Source organism: Mus caroli, chromosome 18 (assembly GCF_900094665.2).
Source record: "Mus caroli chromosome 18, CAROLI_EIJ_v1.1, whole genome shotgun sequence".
NCBI classification, from domain to species: Eukaryota; Metazoa; Chordata; class Mammalia; order Rodentia; family Muridae; genus Mus; species Mus caroli.
This window is the reverse complement of record NC_034587.1, coordinates 61,214,235-61,236,619: the sequence shown is the minus strand read 5'-3', so window position 1 is coordinate 61,236,619 and position 22,385 is coordinate 61,214,235. Positions and strand designations below refer to the sequence as shown.

The 22,385-nt window shown below is 44.5% G+C and overlaps 1 protein-coding gene across 2 annotated transcripts; it reads left to right on the top strand.

Moving 5' to 3' along the window:
- Nucleotides 1-1,144: 1,144 nt before the first annotated feature.
- Nars (asparaginyl-tRNA synthetase) lies at nt 1,145-17,931 on the top strand. Of its 2 annotated transcripts, none has more exons than XM_021150756.2 (15): nt 1,145-1,289; nt 2,322-2,401; nt 5,677-5,742; nt 5,849-5,941; nt 6,026-6,115; nt 7,373-7,451; nt 8,589-8,659; nt 10,088-10,174; nt 12,357-12,578; nt 12,684-12,883; nt 13,275-13,410; nt 14,096-14,209; nt 15,725-15,856; nt 16,166-16,297; nt 16,928-17,931. In XM_021150756.2, the coding sequence occupies exons 1-15, from the start codon at nt 1,247-1,249 to the stop codon at nt 17,057-17,059; spliced, it is 1,677 nt and encodes a 558-aa protein (XP_021006415.1). In that variant the 5' UTR covers nt 1,145-1,246; the 3' UTR covers nt 17,060-17,931. The 2 variants fall into 2 exon arrangements, with proteins under 2 accessions (XP_021006415.1, XP_021006414.1); XM_021150755.2 differs by having other exon boundaries at nt 1,146-1,289; nt 2,319-2,401.
- Nucleotides 17,932-22,385: the final 4,454 nt, after the last annotated feature.

Genomic DNA, 22,385 nt, shown 5'->3' with positions numbered 1-22,385 from the left:
CCTGAACTTAGGCAGGTAACTATGGTGAAAGTTAAATAGAGATATACCCTTTACAGTGCGCGGCAAACCAAATGGAGTGAGTAGAGAGACCAGAATAATCCGAAGAACGCAGTGCGGGAACACGGTGACCACAAGAACAGAGCGCCCTTAGAATGACCATAGCCTGAACAATGCCATTAATTAAACACAATTCAGTCCGCGAATCAATCAATAAAGGGCGCTGGCAAATTCCAGCCAATTTCTGATAGTGACTTTCTCTGCTATGCAGCAAGGAAACGTCCGCTCCTGGAGGGGGATCGGATTAAATGAGACTGTGTGTTTGCCTAGAAGAGTTAGCCAAGCGCTTCCTGTACTCCATACTGTGTTGAGAACACTACACCGATTCTAGCCAGACAAGTTATACATAATCTGACTGGTGACATAGTAGATCTACCGCCAGAAGCAGGGAGTGAGGCCATCCCTCGCTATCAGAGAGATTTTTAACAGGACCCTTGCAAATAATGAAACAACGGACGCCTTATACCAAACAGCATAGCTTCTGCAACGAACCTATACAAATCTCGCATATTTTAAATCATCTGACTACATCAACTAACGCGATTAAATATTATATAAACTGTTGTTCTACTAGGGAAGGCTGTAGATGGTAGGCTCATTACAATTTCTTTTTTAAAGCATATTTTCAGGGGTTCAGCGGTTAAGAGCACTTGCTGCTTTTCTGAAGGTCTTGGGTTCGCTTCTCAGCTCACAATCATCCAGAACTCAGATCCCTAGAGATCCGATGTCTTCTCTTTGACAGGGCACGCATCTGGTGCGTGTAGCCGCAAACCACTCATACATATAAATCAAAAACTAAAACTAAAAAAAAAAAAAAAAAAAAACCCTTTTCCCCCATGGTGGTTGAATTTCTCAAAAATAGAACCTGCAACGCGTTCAGCTAGGCGCAGGGGCTGGGAACTAAGGGAGACTGACTTCTTCAGCTGCGCAACCCAACCCGGGACCTACAATTCCGTCTCCGGAGCCCAGAGACCTCACCCCGCCCAGGGTCTTCGAACCGGAAGTGTTCTCTTCCCTGACTAAAAATGGCGGCCACTGAGTCACTCGCCCACCTCGTCTAGCCAATGGATGCCCGACGTTCCGCTGACTCATATCCGCGACCGCTGCTCTAGGTGATCTGATGCAACGCCTCAGTCAAGGAAGCCTTCAGTGCACGTTGGGGTGAGCAGGCGGCGGTGGTGCAGTGTAGATGTCCTCGGAGGTGATCAGGGGGACTGCAGAGATGGTTCTTGGTGAGTGAGGTTCGGCGGAAGGGTTCCGGCCGAATTCTAGAACTTCTCTTAGTGCTTGGCGCGGCGTAGGCGCACTCTCAAATATTCGTGGGGCCCTGGTCGCTCGCCCCAGACCCTCAGACCTGGGCCACCTGGACACCCGACTCGGTGGTCGGGGTCTGGTTTTGCTCCAGCCCTGTGCGTCCCTCGGCCACCGCCTCCCTAGCCCAGCCCCACCGCGAAAGTCTCGTGATTCCGCCGAGGCTAGGGCGCTGCAAGGGTCTGGGACCTAGTGAAGCCCCAGATGTGCAATTCTTAAGTCGTTCTTCTGGGAATGATGTAAGGCTTTTAATTAATTTCCGCACAACCTCTTTTTTTTTTTTTTTTTTTTTGTTTTTTTTTTTTTTGTTTCTCCGTGAGTTCTGCAGCGATGAAAATAAAAAGATGTAAGTGACCGAGGCGATGTCACAGTTGTGAGGCCCTCCCTCTGCGGCTTAACCCCAGAGTTTGTGATTTGTTTCGAAAAGCACAGGGAACTGGCATTTTCATTTGCTCTCAGTGCACTGTTACTGGGATGCCTGGCTCACAGCTTGTTCTGTTTTATTCTCAGTACAGCTCTGTACGATGTATATTGTCTTCCTGATTTTATAGATGAAGTAAGTAACCTCAGGAAGATTAGATAAATTCTCCCCAGGTCACTCCGACTTTAAAGATACAGCATCTAATAAAGTTAGGACGAACTGTAAAACTCTGCCTTGGTTGCTGTGCAGCCAAGTAGAGAGAAGTGCGAATGGGTTAAAATAATGAAAAAAAAATCATATAGGAAAGTAAGATTTGCAATTCATTGTGTTAGGGGGTGGGATAGACTTAAACATGGAGACTGGGAAAATATGTTGACTTCTTTTGGACTGTGGGAGTTTTTACAGATGGGATGATTTTTCTGTTTGCAAAGAGAGCAAATTGATAAAGCAGCTGCATTGTTAAGTGTCTGAGCATTGCTGATGAGGGACGAGTAACTTTTCATTTTGTTTTTTAAAAAAAAAAAACCAGCAGAGCTCTATGTCTCTGACCGAGAAGGAAATGACGCAACCGGGGATGGAACCAAGGAGAAACCATTTAAAACGGGCCTGAAGGTAATCTCCGCAGGATAGCTGCTCTGCATTTTAGTAGTGAGTGTTGACATTGAATGACTTGTCAAGAATTTTATTTAATTCTTTCTTTGAAAGGAAAATACTGCATTTGTTCACGGGGCGAGGTGGGGGGCGCACATTATTTGTGTGCCTCTGCCACAGGTATGGAAGTCAGGGGACAATTCGTACCGTTTGTTCTGTTGTTCCGCCATATGAATTCTGAGCAGCAAGCTAAACTCAGGCCATCCTGCTTTGCAGCAGTCACCTTTACCCACGCAGCTATCTACCTGACCTAGTGGTTTGTCTCAGACATTAGGTTTTGAAAAGGAACCCCTAAAAGGGAAGGTAAGGGGGGTGGACACATATGTAAATCTAATAGTGGTAGATCAAAGCCCAAACTTACATATATACCAGTTCTTTCCTTTTCTCCTTTACTGCAAGGTGTTCATCTCTGGACTTTTTTTCTCTGTTGGGTTGTCTGTTTTTCAGTTCTTGTCACAATAGGAGTCCCACTGAATCACACTGACCCGGTTTCCCCGGGTGAGTCTCTTGATGGCTTTATCATAGTACAGATACCATCTTGACCTTGGGACCCAAAAACTTGACATATGAGCAACCCATCAATGGACTAGCTTCTTAAAGCAGACTCATGAGTCTGAATGCCTAAGGGAAAAAAATGCCACTTCATTAATGTGCTGTTATTTGGGGGGCCTCGGGACATCATACGAGGTTAGCTCATTCTGAGTAGTCTGTTACACATGTCCCAGGAATCCTTCTATTCAGCATCAGGTTAAGGTGTCCCCACTATAGTGTTTATTGACTATGTTGACCTGGAATGCTGGAGTCCTCTGGCTATAGCTACTCCACAAGGGAGATGGTTAAATGCCCCTCCTTGGAAGAGACGCTCCTTTCTCTGTGCATCCATATTTGGCCAATTCTTGGTTTTTAGATGCTTGACAGTACCAGTCATCAAATCCTGCTAACCTTGAAGTGTTTTCTACTAAGGTCAGGCCACGTGGTCATGCTTTAATATGTTTTTTAACTCTTTGGAGGGAAGTCTCTCTCAATTGATATATCTCCTGTGACTTTCCAAAACCAGTGGAGACCTTCGGAAGAGGAATGTTGCAGTTTGAAGGTGTGCCCTTCAGTTGTGAGGAAGGGTAGTTAGGCTCTTCCGGTCTCTGACTTTAAAGATGAGTATCGGTGTACAGTTCGAGGAAGGAAATGGATTCCAAGGCTCTACAGGTGCAGCTGTGTGTTGGTGGGAGATGGTGTGTCTGTACAAAGAATGTGGGCAGTCACGGTGACCCTCCACACTGACCACCTGATGAGGCCGGAGTTGGACATGCAGCCCATCATTGACTGAATCGGCCTTACACGGTGCAGGACTATGCTCCCATGGTGGCTTTCCATTGAGAATTCTCTTGGTGTTGTCAGAAGATTCACATTCCTGCTCTACAGCAGATAACGAAGTGGACTAAGCTCCACCTAAGCTCCACTAGAAGGTCAGGGTTTCTGTTCCCTTGGGTTTTGGAACAGTGAAGGAAAAAAGGGTCAAGAATAGCAGAGGTGGGGGGATAAACTTGCAGAGCATCTTCTCGAGCCTTGGGGATTGGAGGGCTCCTCCTCAGGGAGAAGGATAAAGGCATCAGTAGGGCCTGTGCGTGTCTTCTCCGGGAATGGGTGGAGATTTTTTAGGGATTTGGGCATTCCTCCCTTCGTTCTTTTTATGACTGTTTCTCATGTGCGTGCATGTGTATGTGAGTGTGTGTGGTCGTTTTGTATGCAGGGGGGCTCTTACCTAATCTTAAATAAATCTTGTTAATGTTTCCTCATTGGCCTAACTGTTTAAACCCCCTAGCCACTGACTTTTTATGGCCTCTGGCCTTTAGCTGAGGAATGAAACCAGACAGGTCAGGATGCATGGCTCATTGAACAGAGGCACAGTAGCCCTAGTCGGGGCTCAAACAGGCAAAGACTAGATGGTCGGATCTCAAAGGTCGGGCTTTATGAACTTGAGATTTTATTGCCAGAGAGAACAAGGTACTTCTTTTCCTGTTTGATGTAATAACTGGAGAAAGTTTCAGACGGTGCTTGAAGGTCGCTAAGATACTCATCTTTGTCTTTGACCCGTAACTCCAGCACTTGGAAGGTAAAGACAGGGAGGACGATCAGGAGTTCAAGTCATCCTCAGCTGCACAGCAAGGGCAAGGCTGGTTTGCGCTCGAGACCCTATTTTAAAAGCTGGCCTTTTGGGGCTCATGAGATGGCTCAGTGGGTAAAGGCGATTGCTACCGGTTTTGACAGTCTGAGTTCAGACCCATGCGGTGGGAGGAAAAAGTTGATTTTCCTAGTGTCCTCTGACCACACACACTTACTCAATAAATGCACAGCTAGCATTTCTAAATTTTATTAGATTCACTAACTTAAATCACACAATCTATAAATTACCAAATTATAATGCCTAATATGTCTTAGTTAGGGTTTTACTGCTGTGAACACACACCATGACAAGGCAAATCTTATAAAGGACATTTAATTGGGGCTGGCTTACAAGTTCAGAGGTTCAGTCCATTATCATCAAGGTGGGAGTATGGCAGCATCCAGGCAGGCAGAGCTGAGAGTTCTGTATTTTCATCTGAAGGCTGCTAGCAGAATACTCACTTCCAGGCATCTAGGATTAACGTCTTACACACCCACAGTGACACACCTACTCCAGCAGGGCCACACCTAATAGTGCCACTCCTTGGGCAAAGCATATTCAAACTATGGCAACCAATAGTGATGAAAAAAATAGTCTCATGAGAATTTTTCAAATTAAATGGAGATTAGTCTTCTGTGTAACTTGGCTTTTACTCTGTTGAAAGTTTCAGACCTGCGTATCTTAGGTCCCGCCTTTGATCGTTTACAAGTCTCTAACTTTTCAGACTGTGTTTGCAAAGTGTTTTTGCTTTCTGCTGCCTCTCGCCTGTTGTTGGCATAGCTGTGCTGGTCCCTATGACCGTTTGACTATCTTCTCTGACAGGGGTGGAGGTAGGGGCTGCTTCCTGTAGCTAAACTGGTTGGGATTTTCAGTAGCGTGACCTGTGATGATGTCCTGAGAGCAAACTCCTGCAGTTTGAGGCTCAGTGAGTCATCCTGCTGACATGGTTTTTGCCTCTTGGCTCCTGATGTTTCCTGCTAGGCTCTTGGTAATGTTCAGATTCATAATCCAGGTGTGATTTTGGTTACTAAGAATTGTATAATATTGGAATGTTTTCTCTCTTCCCCTCCCCAAGGCTTTGATGACAGTTGGAAAAGAGCCATTTCCCACCATTTATGTGGATTCACAAAAGGAAAATGAGGTAGGGTGCACCAGAACCTTCTCGAGATTGTGTTTTGTGAAAAATACATTTTTCTGAGCACCTAGAGGTATTGAAGATAACACATATCTTTGTGCTCTCTCTGTAGAGGTGGGATGTTATTTCTAAGTCACAGATGAAGAACATTAAAAAGATGTGGCACAGAGAACAGATGAAGAACGACTCTAGGGAGAAGAAAGAGGTGACTGATGAATTTGCCACTACCCATTTTTAGAGTTACAACACCCAGAACTGTATTTACCAATTCTGTTATTTTTAAAATTAGGCAGAAGATAACTTACGAAGGGAAAAGAACCTGGAGGAAGCAAAAAAAATTATCATTAAAAATGACCCGAGCCTGCCAGAGCCGGCCTGTGTGAGTATCTGTCCTTCCTGGTGTTGTGGGCTCGGCTGTAACTGCACTACTTGTGGGTTGCAACCCACAAGTTCTGTTGTTCTGTCTTCCTTCTTAGGAGGAGGAGACAGACAGTGTCCTGAGGGCTGAGAGAGGTTCAGTTTGGTCCTGAAGTTTAGACATTACCTGATGAGTGGTAGATTCTGCTCCTACTGACCAGCAGTAGATGACGGCTGCCGTCTGGCTTAGACATTACCTGATGAGTGGTAGATTCTGCTCCTACTGACCAGCAGTAGATGATGGCCGCCGTCTGGCTTAGACATTACCTGATGAGTGGTAGATTCTGCTCCTACTGACCAGCAGTAGATGATGGCTGCCGTCTGGCTGTGCTGGGTAGTTTGAGGCAAATGATTATGTCTTCTCTAGAATCTGTTTTTTCACTCAAAAGTCAAAAGGTAGAATTTTCACAAAGTTTTGCAAATACTTCAGAGACATTTATGATTCTTTGAAAGGAGGTTTGCTCTTGTGTTTATTTTATTTATTTATCTATCTATCTATCTATTTTGGAACCTAAGCAGACTGCTGACTCAGCGGTGAGTGAGGCTTGGGCTCCAGTAATGTTCGCCTGCTGGCAAAGTGTCTGTCAGCTTAAGCTACTTCCCCACGTCACCCAGTTCCTCTTCGCAGCATTGTCCTCTCTGTTTAGGTTTCTGGTGTCTGGGTGTTTAGAACTGTGAGGCTGGGATTGTTGCTAGTGTGGGTGACAGGCACATCTCTTGTGACAACCTGGATTCACTTATTAACTGATTTTCTGTAACAGTTTCTAAGATAGTTTTAGGTATCTCTCATTGCCAATTTTGCACTAATGGTAAAGGACTTTTTCTTTTCTCTCTTTTTTTAAATTCAGCACAGTAAGGTGTGTGATTCTGAACTCCCCCCAATTTTGTTTTGTGATTTTTTTTTTTTTTTCAGGGGGGTGGGTTGGTGGTTTTTGTTTTTGTTTTGTTTTTTACTGATTATTGTGATGGTGGGGGTTTTCTTGTTTGGTTTAGTTTTTTGTTGTTACTGGTTGTTTGGTTGTTGTTTGAGAGAAATGTACACCCGACTGGCCCAGAATTCATTGAATCCTGCCTGGCCTTGCCTTACACATACTGGCATTAAGTATGTCTGCCATATACCCAGCAGTGGTTGTTTCTGACATTTGACTATGGAATATTGGTGAAAACGTTGGCCTGTAATAATGACATGTTTCAAGTAGTTTTCATTTAAATTTGACAGGTAAAGATTAGTGCATTAGAAGGATACAGAGGCCAGAGAGTGAAGGTGTTTGGCTGGGTCCACAGGTTACGCAGGCAAGGTGAGTGGGTGGCTTTTCTTTCCTCTTTACAGTCTTCAATAATCCTGGTTTTAGCTGAAGAAGACATAGAAACATTCCTTCACGTTGATTTGGGTTCTTGGTGTACTGTCTTTTTAAGGGGTGTGATAATTGATAGCCTATATTTGTTCCTGTGCCACATAACTGTGAAAGTTTGAAACTTAGACGTTACTTCCCCTGTTAGAAACCACAGTGATCAGGAGGTGTATAATAAAATAAGTACATTATCCGCAAACTGAATTTTAATTATGTAATGAGAAACAGGGACATGTCTTAGAGGGACAGATCCTCATCTAGAGTAAGGTCACAGGGGTTTTGTGTGCTCGGTTTTTATTTTATTTTTTACATTAGCATCCTAGTTGGCCCCCTGCCCTCCCGTGTATGGTGTGGGAGAATGCATGTTTGAATGTATGTGGTAGATATATGGAGGCATATGCACGTGGAGGCCCGAGACCGATGTCTGAAGTTATCCAGGATTTATCTTCCACTGTATCTGGTTGAGGCAGGGTCTCTCACTGGAACCCAGAGCTCCTTGCTATGTGACTGGTCTAGCTAACCAGCTTGCTCTGGGCGGCTCCCATCTCCTAAGGCTGGGATTACAGGGGCCACCACGCCCCCTGGCCTGCGGTTTGCCTGGGTTCTGGAGATCTGAAATCTGCTCCTAGTGCCTGCGTGACAAGCACTTTAACCATAGCTGTCTCCCCATCATGACACCTGAGTTTCCATCTTTATAATTACCTTCACCCTGGCATTTTTCCCCTTTTTATTACTTTATTACTTTACTATACGTGCTTATCGCATCTTTCATAAGAATAAATGGGATATAAGTGAGTGCGTGTCTTCACATCTTTATGCCCCTTCTGAGTGCTCAGCACTAGGGATTCAGAGTAAATATGACAGCGTCTGCCTCAGTTCAGAGCTGACTGACTGTCCCACGGTCATGTGGATGGCAAAGACTGTGTACGATTAGAGCGTACAGTACATAAACAGTAGGCTTGGGGGCCCTTCAGATGGAGAGGTTTGAACTGCTGCTGCTTAACCTTGGAGCTGCGTGTGGAGGGTGGGTTATGAAGTGCTCTGGAGTCCTTGGGACTGGCTGAATTTGTTTCTCATTTCTAGGAAAGAATTTGATGTTTTTGGTGTTGCGAGATGGTACGGGTTATCTTCAGTGTGTCTTGTCAGATGACTTGGTAGGTATTTTATCTTAAATATGTCTGTAAGATTGTATTTAATAGGGCCCATAATTGTAAATTTTGAGTTTTAGGAGCTATGTACATATTTTACATTTTTACTGTGCTAACTGGATACCTGTAGCAAAACCATTGTATATCACAAATGTAAAACGTTTTGATTATACCTTAGAAAAGCTAGAGGGGAAACTTTTATTATAGAAATTTTCTGAAACATAAAATCTTAGAGCAGTGTAGAGAGCCAGTTTATGGTGGATCCTGGTTTGTTTCCCTGGATGTCATATTCACAACAGTGTCTTACCTCTGCTCCCCAGTTTTTTGTGGGAGGAAAACCCAGCAACATTACTTTGTGTGAGATTGGTTGGCCCTGCCTGTCTCACTCAGCGTGCTTCTGCTTGCACTGCTTTTACAAATGGACGTCATGTCTGATAGTATTAGATTTTTATTTCCTTCACACAACTACAACTACACAACTACTGTTCCTCTGGTTATGTCAGGAGGCACATGACACCCACTTGCGTTTCTGTAATCAGTAGCTATGAGTGTAAGCAGCCTTATCCCACTATTGTCAAGTTGCTCTTCTCTTTTCTTGTAATGACTTTATTTTGTTTTGTTTTTCGAGACAGGGTTTCCCTGTATAGCCCTGGCTGCCCTAGAACTCATTTTGTAGACCATGCTGGCCTCGAACTCAGAAATCCGCCTGCCTCTGCCTCCCGAGTGCTGGGATTACAGGCGTGCACCACCACCGCTGGCTGTAATGACTTCAGCATGTACTTGTCATCATAGTGTATAGAAGCTCTGTCTGTTTAAGTCAAAGATGGACTGTGGGAATCTGTAGTGGGGCTAGTGCCCTTTACCTTTTGTGTTCATGTAAAGAGGACAAATATGCTTTTATACAGCTATATGTGTTGACTGATAGCACCACAGTCCAACAGGTACATTGGTAAGCTATCTCACTGAGCACATATTAGGGTGCTTAACTTAGCTATCACATCACTAGGGCATACAAACGTGCTCCATCGCTAACAGGAATACTGTGTGGTGCATGGCTACACTGGCTTAATGCCTTCTTCAAGGATAGCTAGCTTGTGTGCGCTCTCTCTCTCTCTCTCTCTCTCTCTCTGTCTCTCTGTCTCTCTGTCTCTGTCTCTCTCTGTCTCTCTGTCTCTCTCTCTCTCTCTCTCTGTCTCTCTCTCATTTTAGAAATCAGTGGTGAACCAAGGTAGCACAGCCTATAATCAATCCCAGCACTTTCTCTAAGAGGCAGGAGCATCAGAAGTTCAAGGTTAGCAGGGCTATATGAGACCCTTTCTCTCTGCAATAGAAAACCAAACCAAAATTAACTTGTTTGTAAACAATTACTTTACCTTAACTAGAATATTTCAAATCAACCTCGGTAGGCTAATATGAACTTTGACCTTTTCACAGTGTCAGTGTTACAATGGAGTAGTCCTGTCCACCGAGAGTAGTGTGGCGGTGTACGGAACACTAAACCTAACTCCGAAGGGCAAACAGGTAAGTGAGCTGAACTCATGGGGTAAAGTGATCGGTGTTTAACAGTTTGTTCCCCAGTGTCTGTAGTGGTACATTTGGTGTTGTCCTATAAATACACAAGTGTCAAATACTATAAAGTCAACCTACTACATCCAGTAGAATATGTACACTGTATGTTTTTATCTTACTCTGCCTTTTGCAGCTCTAACAGCATCTCACGGACTAGGAAATTCACGGCATTTTTCTTGTAGTTCTGGAGGTTGGGAATTTCAAGATAGAGAGGCTGCTTTTAGTGATGTAGCTCTTGCTGTGACTTACCATGACACAACTAACACATCCAAGTGAGAGAATGCATTCAGTAGATTTGGATGGGGCTGAACTGGCTTCTGCAACCAACCCAGTCACGTGATCACTAGCAGCCAGCCCACTGTCTTACTTAGGATTTCGTTGCTGTGGAGAGACACCATGGCCAAGGCAGCTCTTATAAAGGAAACATTTACTTGGGGCTGGCTCACAGTTTCAGAGGTTCGGTCCATTATTATGGCAGGAAGCATGGCAGTGTGCAGGCAGACATGGTGCTGGAGGATCTGAGAGTTCTACATCTTGATCCACAGGCAGCAGAAAGGGACTGAATTCCATAGGCAGCCATGCCACACTGAGCAGAGCTTCTTGAGCATAGAGACCTCAAAGCCCACCCCCACAGTGACACAAGGCCACACCTCCTTACAGTGCCACTGCCCAGGAGCCAAGGATTCAAACACATGAGTCTATGGGGCCAACCCTGTTTAAACTCTGAGAATTTTAGAAAACACTAGACTAAACTGAAACTTTTTGAACAGGAATTGGTAGTTTCTTAGAAAGAAAGAAAGGGAGGGGGGACTGAACATTGGAATATATTTTTGCTTTAGCCAAGAGCAGGTAATCTATTCTAATAACATTTACATGTTGCTAATTACAGTTCAAATAGCTACTGAGGTTGTAACTGTTGCTTAGGAAACAACCCTGTAAGTGTAGCCTATTAACCACTAGAGGGAGCAAGTACTCCTAGTACAGCATTCATGTAAAAGCCTGCCCTGCAGTAGACATGAGTGTGTGTTCACTGAGCTTTCTTGAAGTACTGCGATTACAAATGCAGTGGTTGTCATGGTGTTACTTGCTGTCCCGCTGGCAACAAGATAATTACATGCTCCATGAGTGAGAGGCTTTTAGAATAAATAACTTACCATAGAGTCAATAGGGAAAATTCTGATTATTTTTTTCTAAATAGATAATTGCTTTTAGAAAACTTTTTCCATTTAAATGTAAGATTATTTTTTTTTTACTTCATTTGTGTATATGTGTGTTGGTATATGTTATGTGCACACAAGTACAGATGCCCTCAGAAACCAGAGGCATCAGATGCCATGGAGCTGGTTTTAAAGGTAATTGTGAGCCACCCTGTGGGTGCCGGAAACTGGACTCGGGTCCTTTGAATGGGTAGTATGCACTCTTAGCTGCTGAACTAGCTTTTAAGCTCCATGTTTAAGTTTTAAATATAGAGAAGTGTGTTAACTAACTCTTTAGAGAAATGCTAGAAAAATAGGTCCTGGAATTAGTTATATAATTCTTAGTATATGCCTTTGTCTTAGTTAGGGTTTGCCCTACGTGAAGAGACACCATGACCAAGGCAACTCTTATAAAGGACAACATTTAATTGGGGCTGGCTTACATTTTTAGAGGTTCATTCCATTATCATGGTGGGAAGTGGCAGCATGCAGGCAGACATGATGCTGGAGAAGCTGAGAGTTCTACATCTTGGTTTGCAAGCAGCAGAAGAGGACTCTCTTCCCCAGGCAGCCAGGAGAACGGGCACTGGGTAGAGGAGTCTGATCATAGGACCTCAGAGCCCACCCCTACAAGGACACATTTCAAACAAGGCCATACCTCCTACTAGTGCCACGTCCCATGGGCCAAGCATATTCAGACTACCACAGCCTTTTTAATTTACAAAATGCATGTGTATTTTTTCATGGAAAGAAGTATTCACTGCAAAATTATAGTTACTGCTGAGTTATTGGGTCTCTAATTCTGGAGACTAAGGCTACTAACAATGTTCTTAAATTAACACCGTTCTAAAACCTTGGCTCTAACATCTTCAGTGCTGTTAATTTTTAGTGTCTTTCTCACTCTCTCTGCTTTTCTCTTCTGCTTTTTCCACATGTAGGCTCCAGGAGGCCATGAGCTGAGCTGTGACTTCTGGGAACTGGTGGGGCTGGCCCCGGCTGGAGGAGCTGATAACCTCATCAACGAGGAGTCTGATGTGGATGTCCAGCTCAACAACCGGCACATGATGATCCGGGGAGAGAACATGTCCAAAATCCTGAAAGCGCGCTCCATGATCACCAGGTGTTTCCGGGACCACTTCTTCGACAGGGGGTACTGTGAGGTAAGTGCCTGCCTGCCTGCTGCAGGTCACCTTTTGCAAATGTTCCCCGTGCTGTTCGGAAGTGATGGCCGCAGCAGACTTGTTTGCTCCTTCTCACCTTAACAGGTTACCACGCCAACACTGGTGCAGACGCAGGTGGAAGGTGGGGCCACGCTCTTCAAGCTTGACTATTTCGGGGAAGAAGCGTTTTTGACCCAGTCCTCACAGCTGTACCTGGAGACCTGCCTTCCAGCCCTGGGAGATGTTTTTTGTATAGCCCAGTCATACAGGGCCGAACAGTCCAGGACACGAAGGCACCTGGCTGAGTATGTAATTGTCTTACCAAATCGGCTCCTTGGGCTGGGGGGGGGGGGGGGGTAGAGGTCAGCTGGTAGAGCGCCTGCTTAGCATATAAAGGGTTAAGTCCCCAGCATCACAGAGAAGTGGGCCTGGTGGCACATGCTGGTAAGTAGGGGCAGGGAAGTAGAGGCAGGAGGATTAGATGTTCAGGGCCAGGCTGGGCTATAAGACCCTGCCAAAGCAGAAAGAAAAGGCAGTTGATTCCTTAGGCCACAGCTAAAATCTGTTCTCTGATTTTCCTGTGAGATTTCAGTGAGGCTTGTGAGATACCCACAACTCACTCTGGACAGTTCCCCGAGGTTCAAACCTTTGCGTCTGTGTAAAATAGGAGCGCACTCAGCTGTGTCTGTTCTTCAGGTTCACTCACGTGGAAGCTGAGTGTCCTTTCCTGACCTTCGAGGACCTCCTGAACCGTTTAGAGGACCTAGTGTGTGATGTGGTGGACAGAGTCTTGAAGTCACCAGTGGCAAGCATAGTGTATGAGCTCAACCCGGTAGGTGTAGTGTTGTCTCCAAATGAAACGATCCCAGTCTTTGGGGAAGACAGCATCACTCTATTCTTGTAGACTCGGTGAACTAAGTGAATAATGTTTTGAATATTTAATACTGGTAAATTGCCAGTGACTGTATTTTAGCTTATAGAAGAGGCAGCTAGTTCATAAGTGTTTCTGCATCTGAAATACTCATCCCTAGTAGTAATCTGTCTGCAGAACTGTTTTCTAGGTTAAAGAGTCTCTTGTTTCTGTGCGTGTAGCGGTGCAGGTGGAAGGCAGAGAACAACTTTGTGGAGTTGGGTCTCCTCCCACCTCCAGCCTTGGTCCACCTACTGAGCCATCTCTCCAGGGTCTGCTCCCATCCCCTGCTTGCATTTTTATCTTATATTACATATATTTATACTTATATCCGGATGGGTATTTTGCCTGATGTATGTCTGTGCAGCAGGTGCATGTCGTGTCTCTGAAAGCCAGAAGAAGGTGCTGGATCCCCTGGAACTAGAGTTAGAGCTGGCTATAAGCTGCTGTGTCGAGGCTGACAGTTGATCCTGAGGCCTCTGGACGAGCAGCCCATACTCAACCACTGAGCCATTTCTCCAGCCCCCTCCCCCTTTCATTTCTTCCCAGGCATTTTAAGGCTGGATATTTCTTTTTATACAGTTTCGCTCTTTTCTTTTCACTCTAGAACTTTAAACCCCCCAAGCGGCCTTTCCGCAGGATGAACTATTCGGATGCTATTGAGTGGCTGAAGGAGCACGATGTAAAGAAAGAAGACGGGACTTTCTACGAGTTTGGAGATGTACGTGTCGCTTTCTCATTGCTTCTGAGGGGCTTGCGTGCTTGAGCAGGTTGCTGGCTGTGGCCACTTCCTGATGCTGGATGTCTCTGCTTGTCCTCAAGTCAATAATAGTAGCAGAAACTACTGAAGTTCATGATAGAGTGTACTTTAGAACAGGGTCTTTTTCAGAATATTTGAGTTCCTTCTTTCGCACAGCACCTTTTTTCCTTACCGATCATAATCATTCCTCAGCCAAGTCTTTCATAAGCCTCCAGGGCTGTGACCCAACAGCCACTCCAGCCTCACTGTCGCCCTGTGTGTGTGTGTGTGTGTGTGTGCCTGCCCAGGGGAGCCATGAGTGGCTGCTGCCCCACAGAGCTTTGCTTTGGCTTTGGAAGTGATTGCTGTTGAGAACAAATGATGTCTCCTCTCCACACATCGCCCTTGCTGTCTTGTAAATTCAGTTTATGATGTGTAGCCTAATTCTGAACTGAAGTTTTAAAGTACTTAGTGTGAGTGAAACGATCCTCAGCTATAGAGCCCAAATGTGTCCCTGCCTTAGGTGGGTTTTCTCTCTGAGCTAGCTATGTAACTGAAGGCTAGTGACCCAGCTGTCCTCATGTCTACCATGAAGTGACACCTTCTCCCTCCAGCTGAGGGCTGGTAGCGCACACAGGAAGCTCTCAGTGCATGTTGGTGTGAATCGTGCATTCCTCCCTCCCATAGCACAGGGCTCTAGAGCGAGTGAGTCGTCTGCAGGCTTTCCCAGGTGTGCGTTCATCTCACACAGAGCCCCAGCGTGGGAGACAGATCCAACCTAAGAAGTCAAGACTGTTCCCCACTGCATCCCATCTCTCCAGACCTTCAGGGAGCAGAGCCAGTGACTGCCCAGCTCTGTTTCGGCCCTTATACAATCAGTGAGTCCTGTCCAGTTTGCAGTCAGCTTTCACTGGCACAGGAGTTTTGAGTTCTGGTTTGAATACAGTTTCTGGAGGGATGTGTTCTGAGAGAGACTAATTTAGCTTGATTCGTCGTCTTATGTTTCCTGGCTATTGTTGCAGGTGTGATAACACAAACTTGACCTTGGCTGTTTACTTTATGACTGCTCCTACCATTGGATAAGTGATTTATTTTGACAGGACAGGGGTTTAGGTAACAGTTTAAAGATGAGTGTCATTGGTGCTCTACAGATCAGTCACATTCTGGAGCACACCCTGATTGCCTTTTGCTTGCGAGTCTGGCCGCTGACCAAGAGTCAGAGCAGTATCCAGTCATCACTTAGGTGTCTGGGCAGTGGGCTCACTCCATAGCAGCACTCAGCACACCACATGGGCTGGGTTAAAGGGTGATCCTGCTATAGCTTATTTGATAGCCACAGTAGGTTTTATTTCTTTTTTAAATAAATTGTTCCTATATACATGTGCATGGGTCTAGGTCCTTTTGCATTCTCTAGTATATTATAGGAACTGACTGAAGGGTAAAAAGCTGCTTTCTTTTCGCAGTTTCAAATGTTAATGAAATCTGGTTTAACCTCAGGATATTCCCGAAGCGCCTGAGAGACTGATGACAGACACCATTAATGAACCAATCCTGCTGTGTCGCTTTCCTGTGGAGATCAAGTCTTTCTATATGCAGCGCTGTCCTGAGGATCCTCGACTTACTGAATCTGTCAGTTTGTGATTCCATGAGTATTAGAAAATTTGCTTTTTAAGGGTCTGGGAACTGTCCTTTGGGATAAGATATAGCTCGTGGCAAGTAATTCATGAATCTAGAATGACAGTAATTAAAGCGACAATCCTTTCCCTGGTAACAGTTGACATGTTCCGTTAAAGAACATGAGTACTACTTGAACTTTGCATAGTCACACGGCTTCCTTTCAAGTTAGCAGCTTGATATGATATGCAATTTCCCTAAAGCCTCGCAGTTGTGTCTGGTAGAGTGGTGGTAATTGTGGGTTTTTCAACTTACTGTTTCAAGGTGGACGTGTTGATGCCCAACGTTGGTGAGATTGTAGGCGGCTCGATGCGCTCCTGGGACTGTGAGGAGATTCTCGAAGGCTATAAGAGGGAAGGGATTGACCCCGCTCCTTACTACTGGTATACAGATCAGGTAAAAGCAATAGTTTAAGGTTTAGGAGGACAGAATCCCAGGTATTCAGACAAGCTCTGTGTGCTTCATGTAGCATTGGGATATTGCCATTTTTGTCTTTACCCCAGTTATACGTCAGTTTCATTTGTAAAGCTCTGTATCTGCTACAGTTTGTTTTTGTTTTTGTTTTGATGTGAATGCATGTTTGTTTCACATGCAGTGCCCCTAGAGGCCAGAAGAGGGCTTAAGATCTGGAACCACTCCTACAGATAGTATTGAACTACCATGTGGATGCTGGGATTCAGCAAGCCCTCTGGACAGCCAGTTCTCTTAACTGCTGAGCTACCTTGCTAGCTCCTGCTGCAGTTTTGAAAAAAAATAAATTATTAGGTCCGACCAGCTTCTAATACTGTTCCTCACTTTCTTCTGAAAATTCAAGGCAATTAGTTTGAAAGGTGGAATCTCTTCCTTTCAGATGGTTCACTGAACTATTCCTCTCTGCATGGTTTATGACGGCGAATGGATTGTGTTGAATTATTACTACAATGAGCTAACTGTTACAGTGTGGAAAGTTAGCGCATCATAGTAATAATTTTAATGTGATTAGATACAGTTTTAAAATAAGCACTCTTTCTCTCATTCATTTAACAGAGAAAATATGGCACCTGTCCTCATGGAGGGTATGGCTTGGGCTTGGAACGATTTCTTAGCTGGATTCTGAACAGGTATCACATCCGAGACGTGTGCCTGTACCCTCGATTTCTCCAGCGCTGCAGGCCATAGCCACGGGGCCCTGAGCACGAAGGAGATGAAAAGTTAAGACTGCCTCTGCAAAAGAACAAACGCCCAAATCATCCCTTGACTTCCTGTTGGGGGTAGTAGCTTTCTCCTGACTTTCCCATTATCAGAAAAAGCAGTAGGTATCACTTGAACATCAAGTGACATTGATGCTCCTTTAATAAATATACTCATTACAAAATTTTGAGGAAATATATGTCATGTCACTCTTTAGTATGGAGATATTTTATTGTGCTGTAGGTTACAATCATTGTATTAAATAAACCATACATGATTATACAGTTTTCAATTATGGTCTGACATCCAGTAATTCCACCTTTTTGTCCTTTTAAGTGTCACTGGGATTCTCGAATTCAAGCATCTAAAAGAGAAATTGGCTGCTTGATATAAAAGATACTGGAGTCGAATATGTAGCCCTTTACATTCACTGTTAGTCTTTTCCTTATTCATATAGTGTTCATAATTCTGAGGGGTATGAGTTGACAGGGAAAATGAATGAAGGGGAAATGGATTATAATTTGCAAAGAATATGATCGGATGGTGGGTTATTCAAATGATTCCAACCCCGTTAGCCTTTAGTTTAAGAGCGGGCAGATGGGGCTTCCCTCTTTGATGTAATTCCTGAGTAACAAAAGTAAATCTGTTTGCAAAGACTTTGCACCTGAATCTTAGCCACCGTAGACAGCTACGTCATCCCTGCCTGGTCCTTGGGTGCCATCTGCGCGGCCTTGCCGACTCAGCAGGGCTACCAGTGGCTGCAGTGCACAGTCGCTCTCCCCAGATGCATGCCGTGTGTTCTAATGGGCTGTATCCCACTAACCAATAAAGGAGCAGTGGTTAAAAAACAAATCAAAACATTTTGCTGACTTATTTTCTCAATGTTGACCATCTCTGACTCACATTTTAAATCTTAGACAGTTTTATTTGTTATAATTATTGGATTCTGAAGTTGCTATTATTAGAGCTTCATGATAGTGACAGAGTGAGTTTTTAAAAATTTGACGGATGCTTGGGTCCTAGTTACAACTTTTTGTACTTTTTAGTTGTTAGTTTTAAATACACTAAATTCCCTACTGTTCTCAAGTCAGTAAATGACTGATGGAAACAGGCCATTGTGACCTAGTACCTGGACGAAGCAGTAAGCTGTGCCCAGTCTGTTAGCAGTAGGCTTCACTCTGGTGAAGGGTTGAGGTTAGGCTCAGTTTACCTTGAATTTTATGTAAATTGTATAAATAGGTTGATAGTTAAAACACAAAGAAAACCAGGATTGGATAAGAAAAAGATATCAGACTATGGGGCCCAGGACCTGACCATGAGTGACCACAGGCCCCATCCACGTGTGCTTTGTCTCACTGAGATTCTTGCTCTGTGCTTTCAGGATCACAAAAGCCATCCCTCACCCCTTTCAAGGAGCAGCTTGCAGACAGCCCAGTTTCTAATTCTTGCTCTCCTCACTAGGTCCTCATCTCCTCCCTCTTTCCTCTCAGAAGCCTGTTGATGGTCCCACCAAAAACCTCCACTTGGCCTTCTGAAGTAGACCTGCTCAGAGGATCAAGAAGCCAGTCCTCTAGGAGTTCAAGTTGCAATGCTGCCCAGCTTAGGATAGTTAGTCAGTGATACCAAAGATTGGCCCAGAAAGCATATTGCTTTTAATCTTTAAGAGTCAACAAACTACCGGTGTTAAATACTTTATAAAATATGCCGTATGGTAGAGGGTTTTGCTCACTCTTCCTCAGTGCTCTGAATATGTTGTAGAGATAGGCTAGGCCACACTATGATTTTATAGAAGGTGTAGTAAGTATATTTTCTACCCATGATACTTTCAGCTTATGCTGGGGCTTTGGAGGAGTAACCTCATTGTATGCCAAGAAGCACCTGGTCGAACTATTCATTTTTCTTAGAAGTCCTTCAACCATTTTTAGCAATTCAGATTTCTCCTTTGTTTATCTCCTGCCCACCTTGCTATGTGTAACAATTCCTAAAAATATCTTCTTAAATACAGAGACCAGTTCAGCACTGGGTGTGTATTATAATTGCTTGGTGATTTTATAAATGACAGCGCCTGAGTTTGACTGGACTAGCTGAGTCTGGATTGACGAATGAGGCCAAGATATTTTTTGAAACTTTCTAAGTAAAACTGGGGTAGGATGAAATTAACTAACTGTTACTAAAAGACCAAGCGTATTCACCACAAAACAGGAATCCTGGGAAAAGACTGGGTTATTTAAACTGTCTTAGCATGGTGTGTGTCTTCTAGGAATAAAGGCGCCATGAGCTTCAGGTTCTGTAATTCATACCATCAGGAAGCCATTCAAGTTAGTGGCTCGTGCTCAAAGCTCTTACTTCCTGGACATCAGCTTGATTAGAATTAAATGACGTCATGAGTGTGAACACTTGAAGTTCGCACTCAGAGTGAACGTTCAGCTTGTATCTGGTGTAGCACAGCTTAGAGGCGTGGATGTTGTCCGAGTTGAGCTTAATTTAAAATCGAGCTCCATGCTGCAGGAGCACATGGTTTCTTCCGTGATGCTTCGCCATAGAAGCCATCTGTCCCGTGGAAGACGAGAACGGTACTGTTCCTGTCTGCACTGCTCATGCGCACATCTCCATCTTTCCAACCTCCTTCAGTTGTCACTTCTTTTGGAGACCTGGTAAATTGGAATTGCTTTTCCTTCTGTTCCTTCTCGGTTTCCTTTCAGTTAGTAGCATCAGGTTTTCTTCAGTTCAGACATAGTGGGTAATCTCTCGGTTACATTCTTCCTGTAAAAGTCTCCTGGGTTGGGGCTGGAGAGATGGCTCCGTGATTAAGAGCTCTGACTGTTCTTCCAGAGGTCCTAAGTTCAAATCCCAGCAACTACATGGTGGCTCACAACAACCCGTAATGAGATCTGATGCCCTCTTCTGGTTTGTCTGAAGCTACAGTGTATTTGTATAGATAGATAGATAGATAGATAGATAGATAGATAGATAGATAGATAGATGTTTTTAAAAAAAAGTCTCCTGGGCTGTCTACCTGCCTTTATCTAGAACCTTCGGCAGCTTGTCCGGGAACGAGGTCTTCAGTTCAGGATGACGAGCAGTGCCCCACTGGAGGGTGGGGACCTGGGCATCTGATAGCTGCTGTGACAACCTTTCAGTCCATCTCATTAGAGCATGTTTTCCTCATCTCCACTTCCAAAGGCACCTGCTGCCACCAAGCCCAGTCACCAAGCCCAGCCACTAGGGATCCTGTTGGCTAAATCTCAATGGTTCTTACTCATAGAATGGCCAGCTTACAATTCAGTTTTTCTCCAGCTGGCTAAACCATGAAATATTGACTCATCTGCCCTCTGGCTTCTAAAATTCTGTTGCTATAGTAATCTTTTCCCTCTTATTCTTTTTGACTTGTCCTTGGGAACAAAAAGCACCCAGTACCACCGTTCTAAGACCTCTGTTGAGACTGCAGTGGGGTTGGAGCCAAAGTGAAGCTAAACCTGTGTGTCCAAGCCCCCTCTGACCCAGAGGTCATTCCTCTGTATTTGAACACAAGTCAAAATGAAGAAAGTACAAAGGGAAGAGATACACCATCAGTCACTGTTGGGGAAGACAGGCTGGCAGGCAGCAAGGACACATACAAACGGATGAAACTATAGAAAGGTAGCATGTGACCTTTAAGTGGGTCTCGGGAATCTTAGAGGCATTATCCTTGAACTTTGATTGTTGAATCTCCTTGGGGTATCCGAGTTCAGTTATGAGTGAATTCAGAGGTTCACAGCTGTGGTCAGCAGCTCTAATAAACTTGAGACACTGTCAGTGAACTCCATAAGGGCTCTCTGGGCACTGTCTCTGGTATTAAAAAAAAACAACAACTTTTGAGTTGTATTCTGAAAGAATGGAACTACCTTCACAGTGGGAACAAGGCACACCTGGTTTGAAATACCAGCCCTGCCCCGAGGCTAACCAGCCTCCGTCCGGTGCCCTCTGCAAAAGTGTTTTCCTCACCTGTAGAATTGGTGACTAAGAGTCCGTCTGTGATCAACAGGGTCTAATCACTCTTTGGAAACCCCTTTTTTAAAAAGTCAGTATTTCCTTTTGTTTGTTTGTTTGTTTGTTTGTTTTTCTCTTGTGGGTGTGAGGCAAGAACTAGGCAAACTCTCTTTACAGCTGCCATTAGGAACCCACCTCTGTTGACTTGGGAAGGAAATCAACTCATTGGGTAAGCCAGCAAACCCATGAGTCCTGAAGACTGCCTCTAGTCAGTGCTGCTCAGGCTCCATTTATCTTTAGGCAAGGATGAAGTTCAGGCTTAGATGAGGTTGGGACCAGTGACTGCTGGATGCTCTGTGCCTCTCCGGTAGTCAGAATGAGATGTTGCAGGCACAGGTCCTCATGCCTGGTAGATCTGGAGAACATCTTTGTTCCCTTTGCTTTGGAGTCACGGTTTTAGAATGGAAGGGGGAGGGTGTGTGTGGAATAAATAGACCTTGGACCATTAGTTTGGGGCATCCTTTAGATGATTGCCAAGGGCTGTGTGCTCGTGGAGACGAGTGTTTTCTCAGAGAGGATCGCAGAGGGGGGCTTACATAAGACAGGTCTCCCCTTCCCCTTGTGTTTCCTGCCTGTCCCAATGTCTCTTCGGGCTCAGCTTGTTCCAGTCTTCTCTTGTAAAATCATATCTCTGGTTTGTGTTTTGAGACATCACTACTTAAGGCAATCCTTCTGCCTCAGCCTCGTCCGTACTCCCATGCCAACAGTTCCTCTTGTAAATTCTATCAACACTTTAGTGAGTGATCCTCCGCCTTCTGATCCTGACTGAAGTCAGTTCAACTTCTGCTCACCCCTTTGTCCCTCACTGTAAATACATTCATTGGACAAACTTAGTGCTTTCTATCTTAGCTGAATGTGAAAAGAACAACTGGAATCAAAAGGCACCTGCCTTTAATCCCAGCACTCAGAGGCAGGCCAGTCTAGTCTACACAATGAGTTCCAGGGCTACATAGAGAGATCTTATCTCAAGAAACCTAAACCAAACAGAAAACATGGTTCTTAGCCCAGAAGTTGTAAACTCCGGATACAGGGTTACAGAACAAATACTTCAGATGAAACCATGGGGTTAGTTGGTTTCAGTATAAAATCAATGGGAGGGAGGAGGTGCAGATGGTATCAAAGCCAGAGCTGTTAGGTTAGCGTCTTAGTTAGGGTTTTACTGCTGTGAACAGACACTATGACCAAAGCAACTCTTACAAAGACATTTAATTGGGGCTGGCTTATAGGTTCTGAAGTTCAGTCCATTAACATCAAGATGGGAGCACGGCAGCATCCAGGCAGGCAG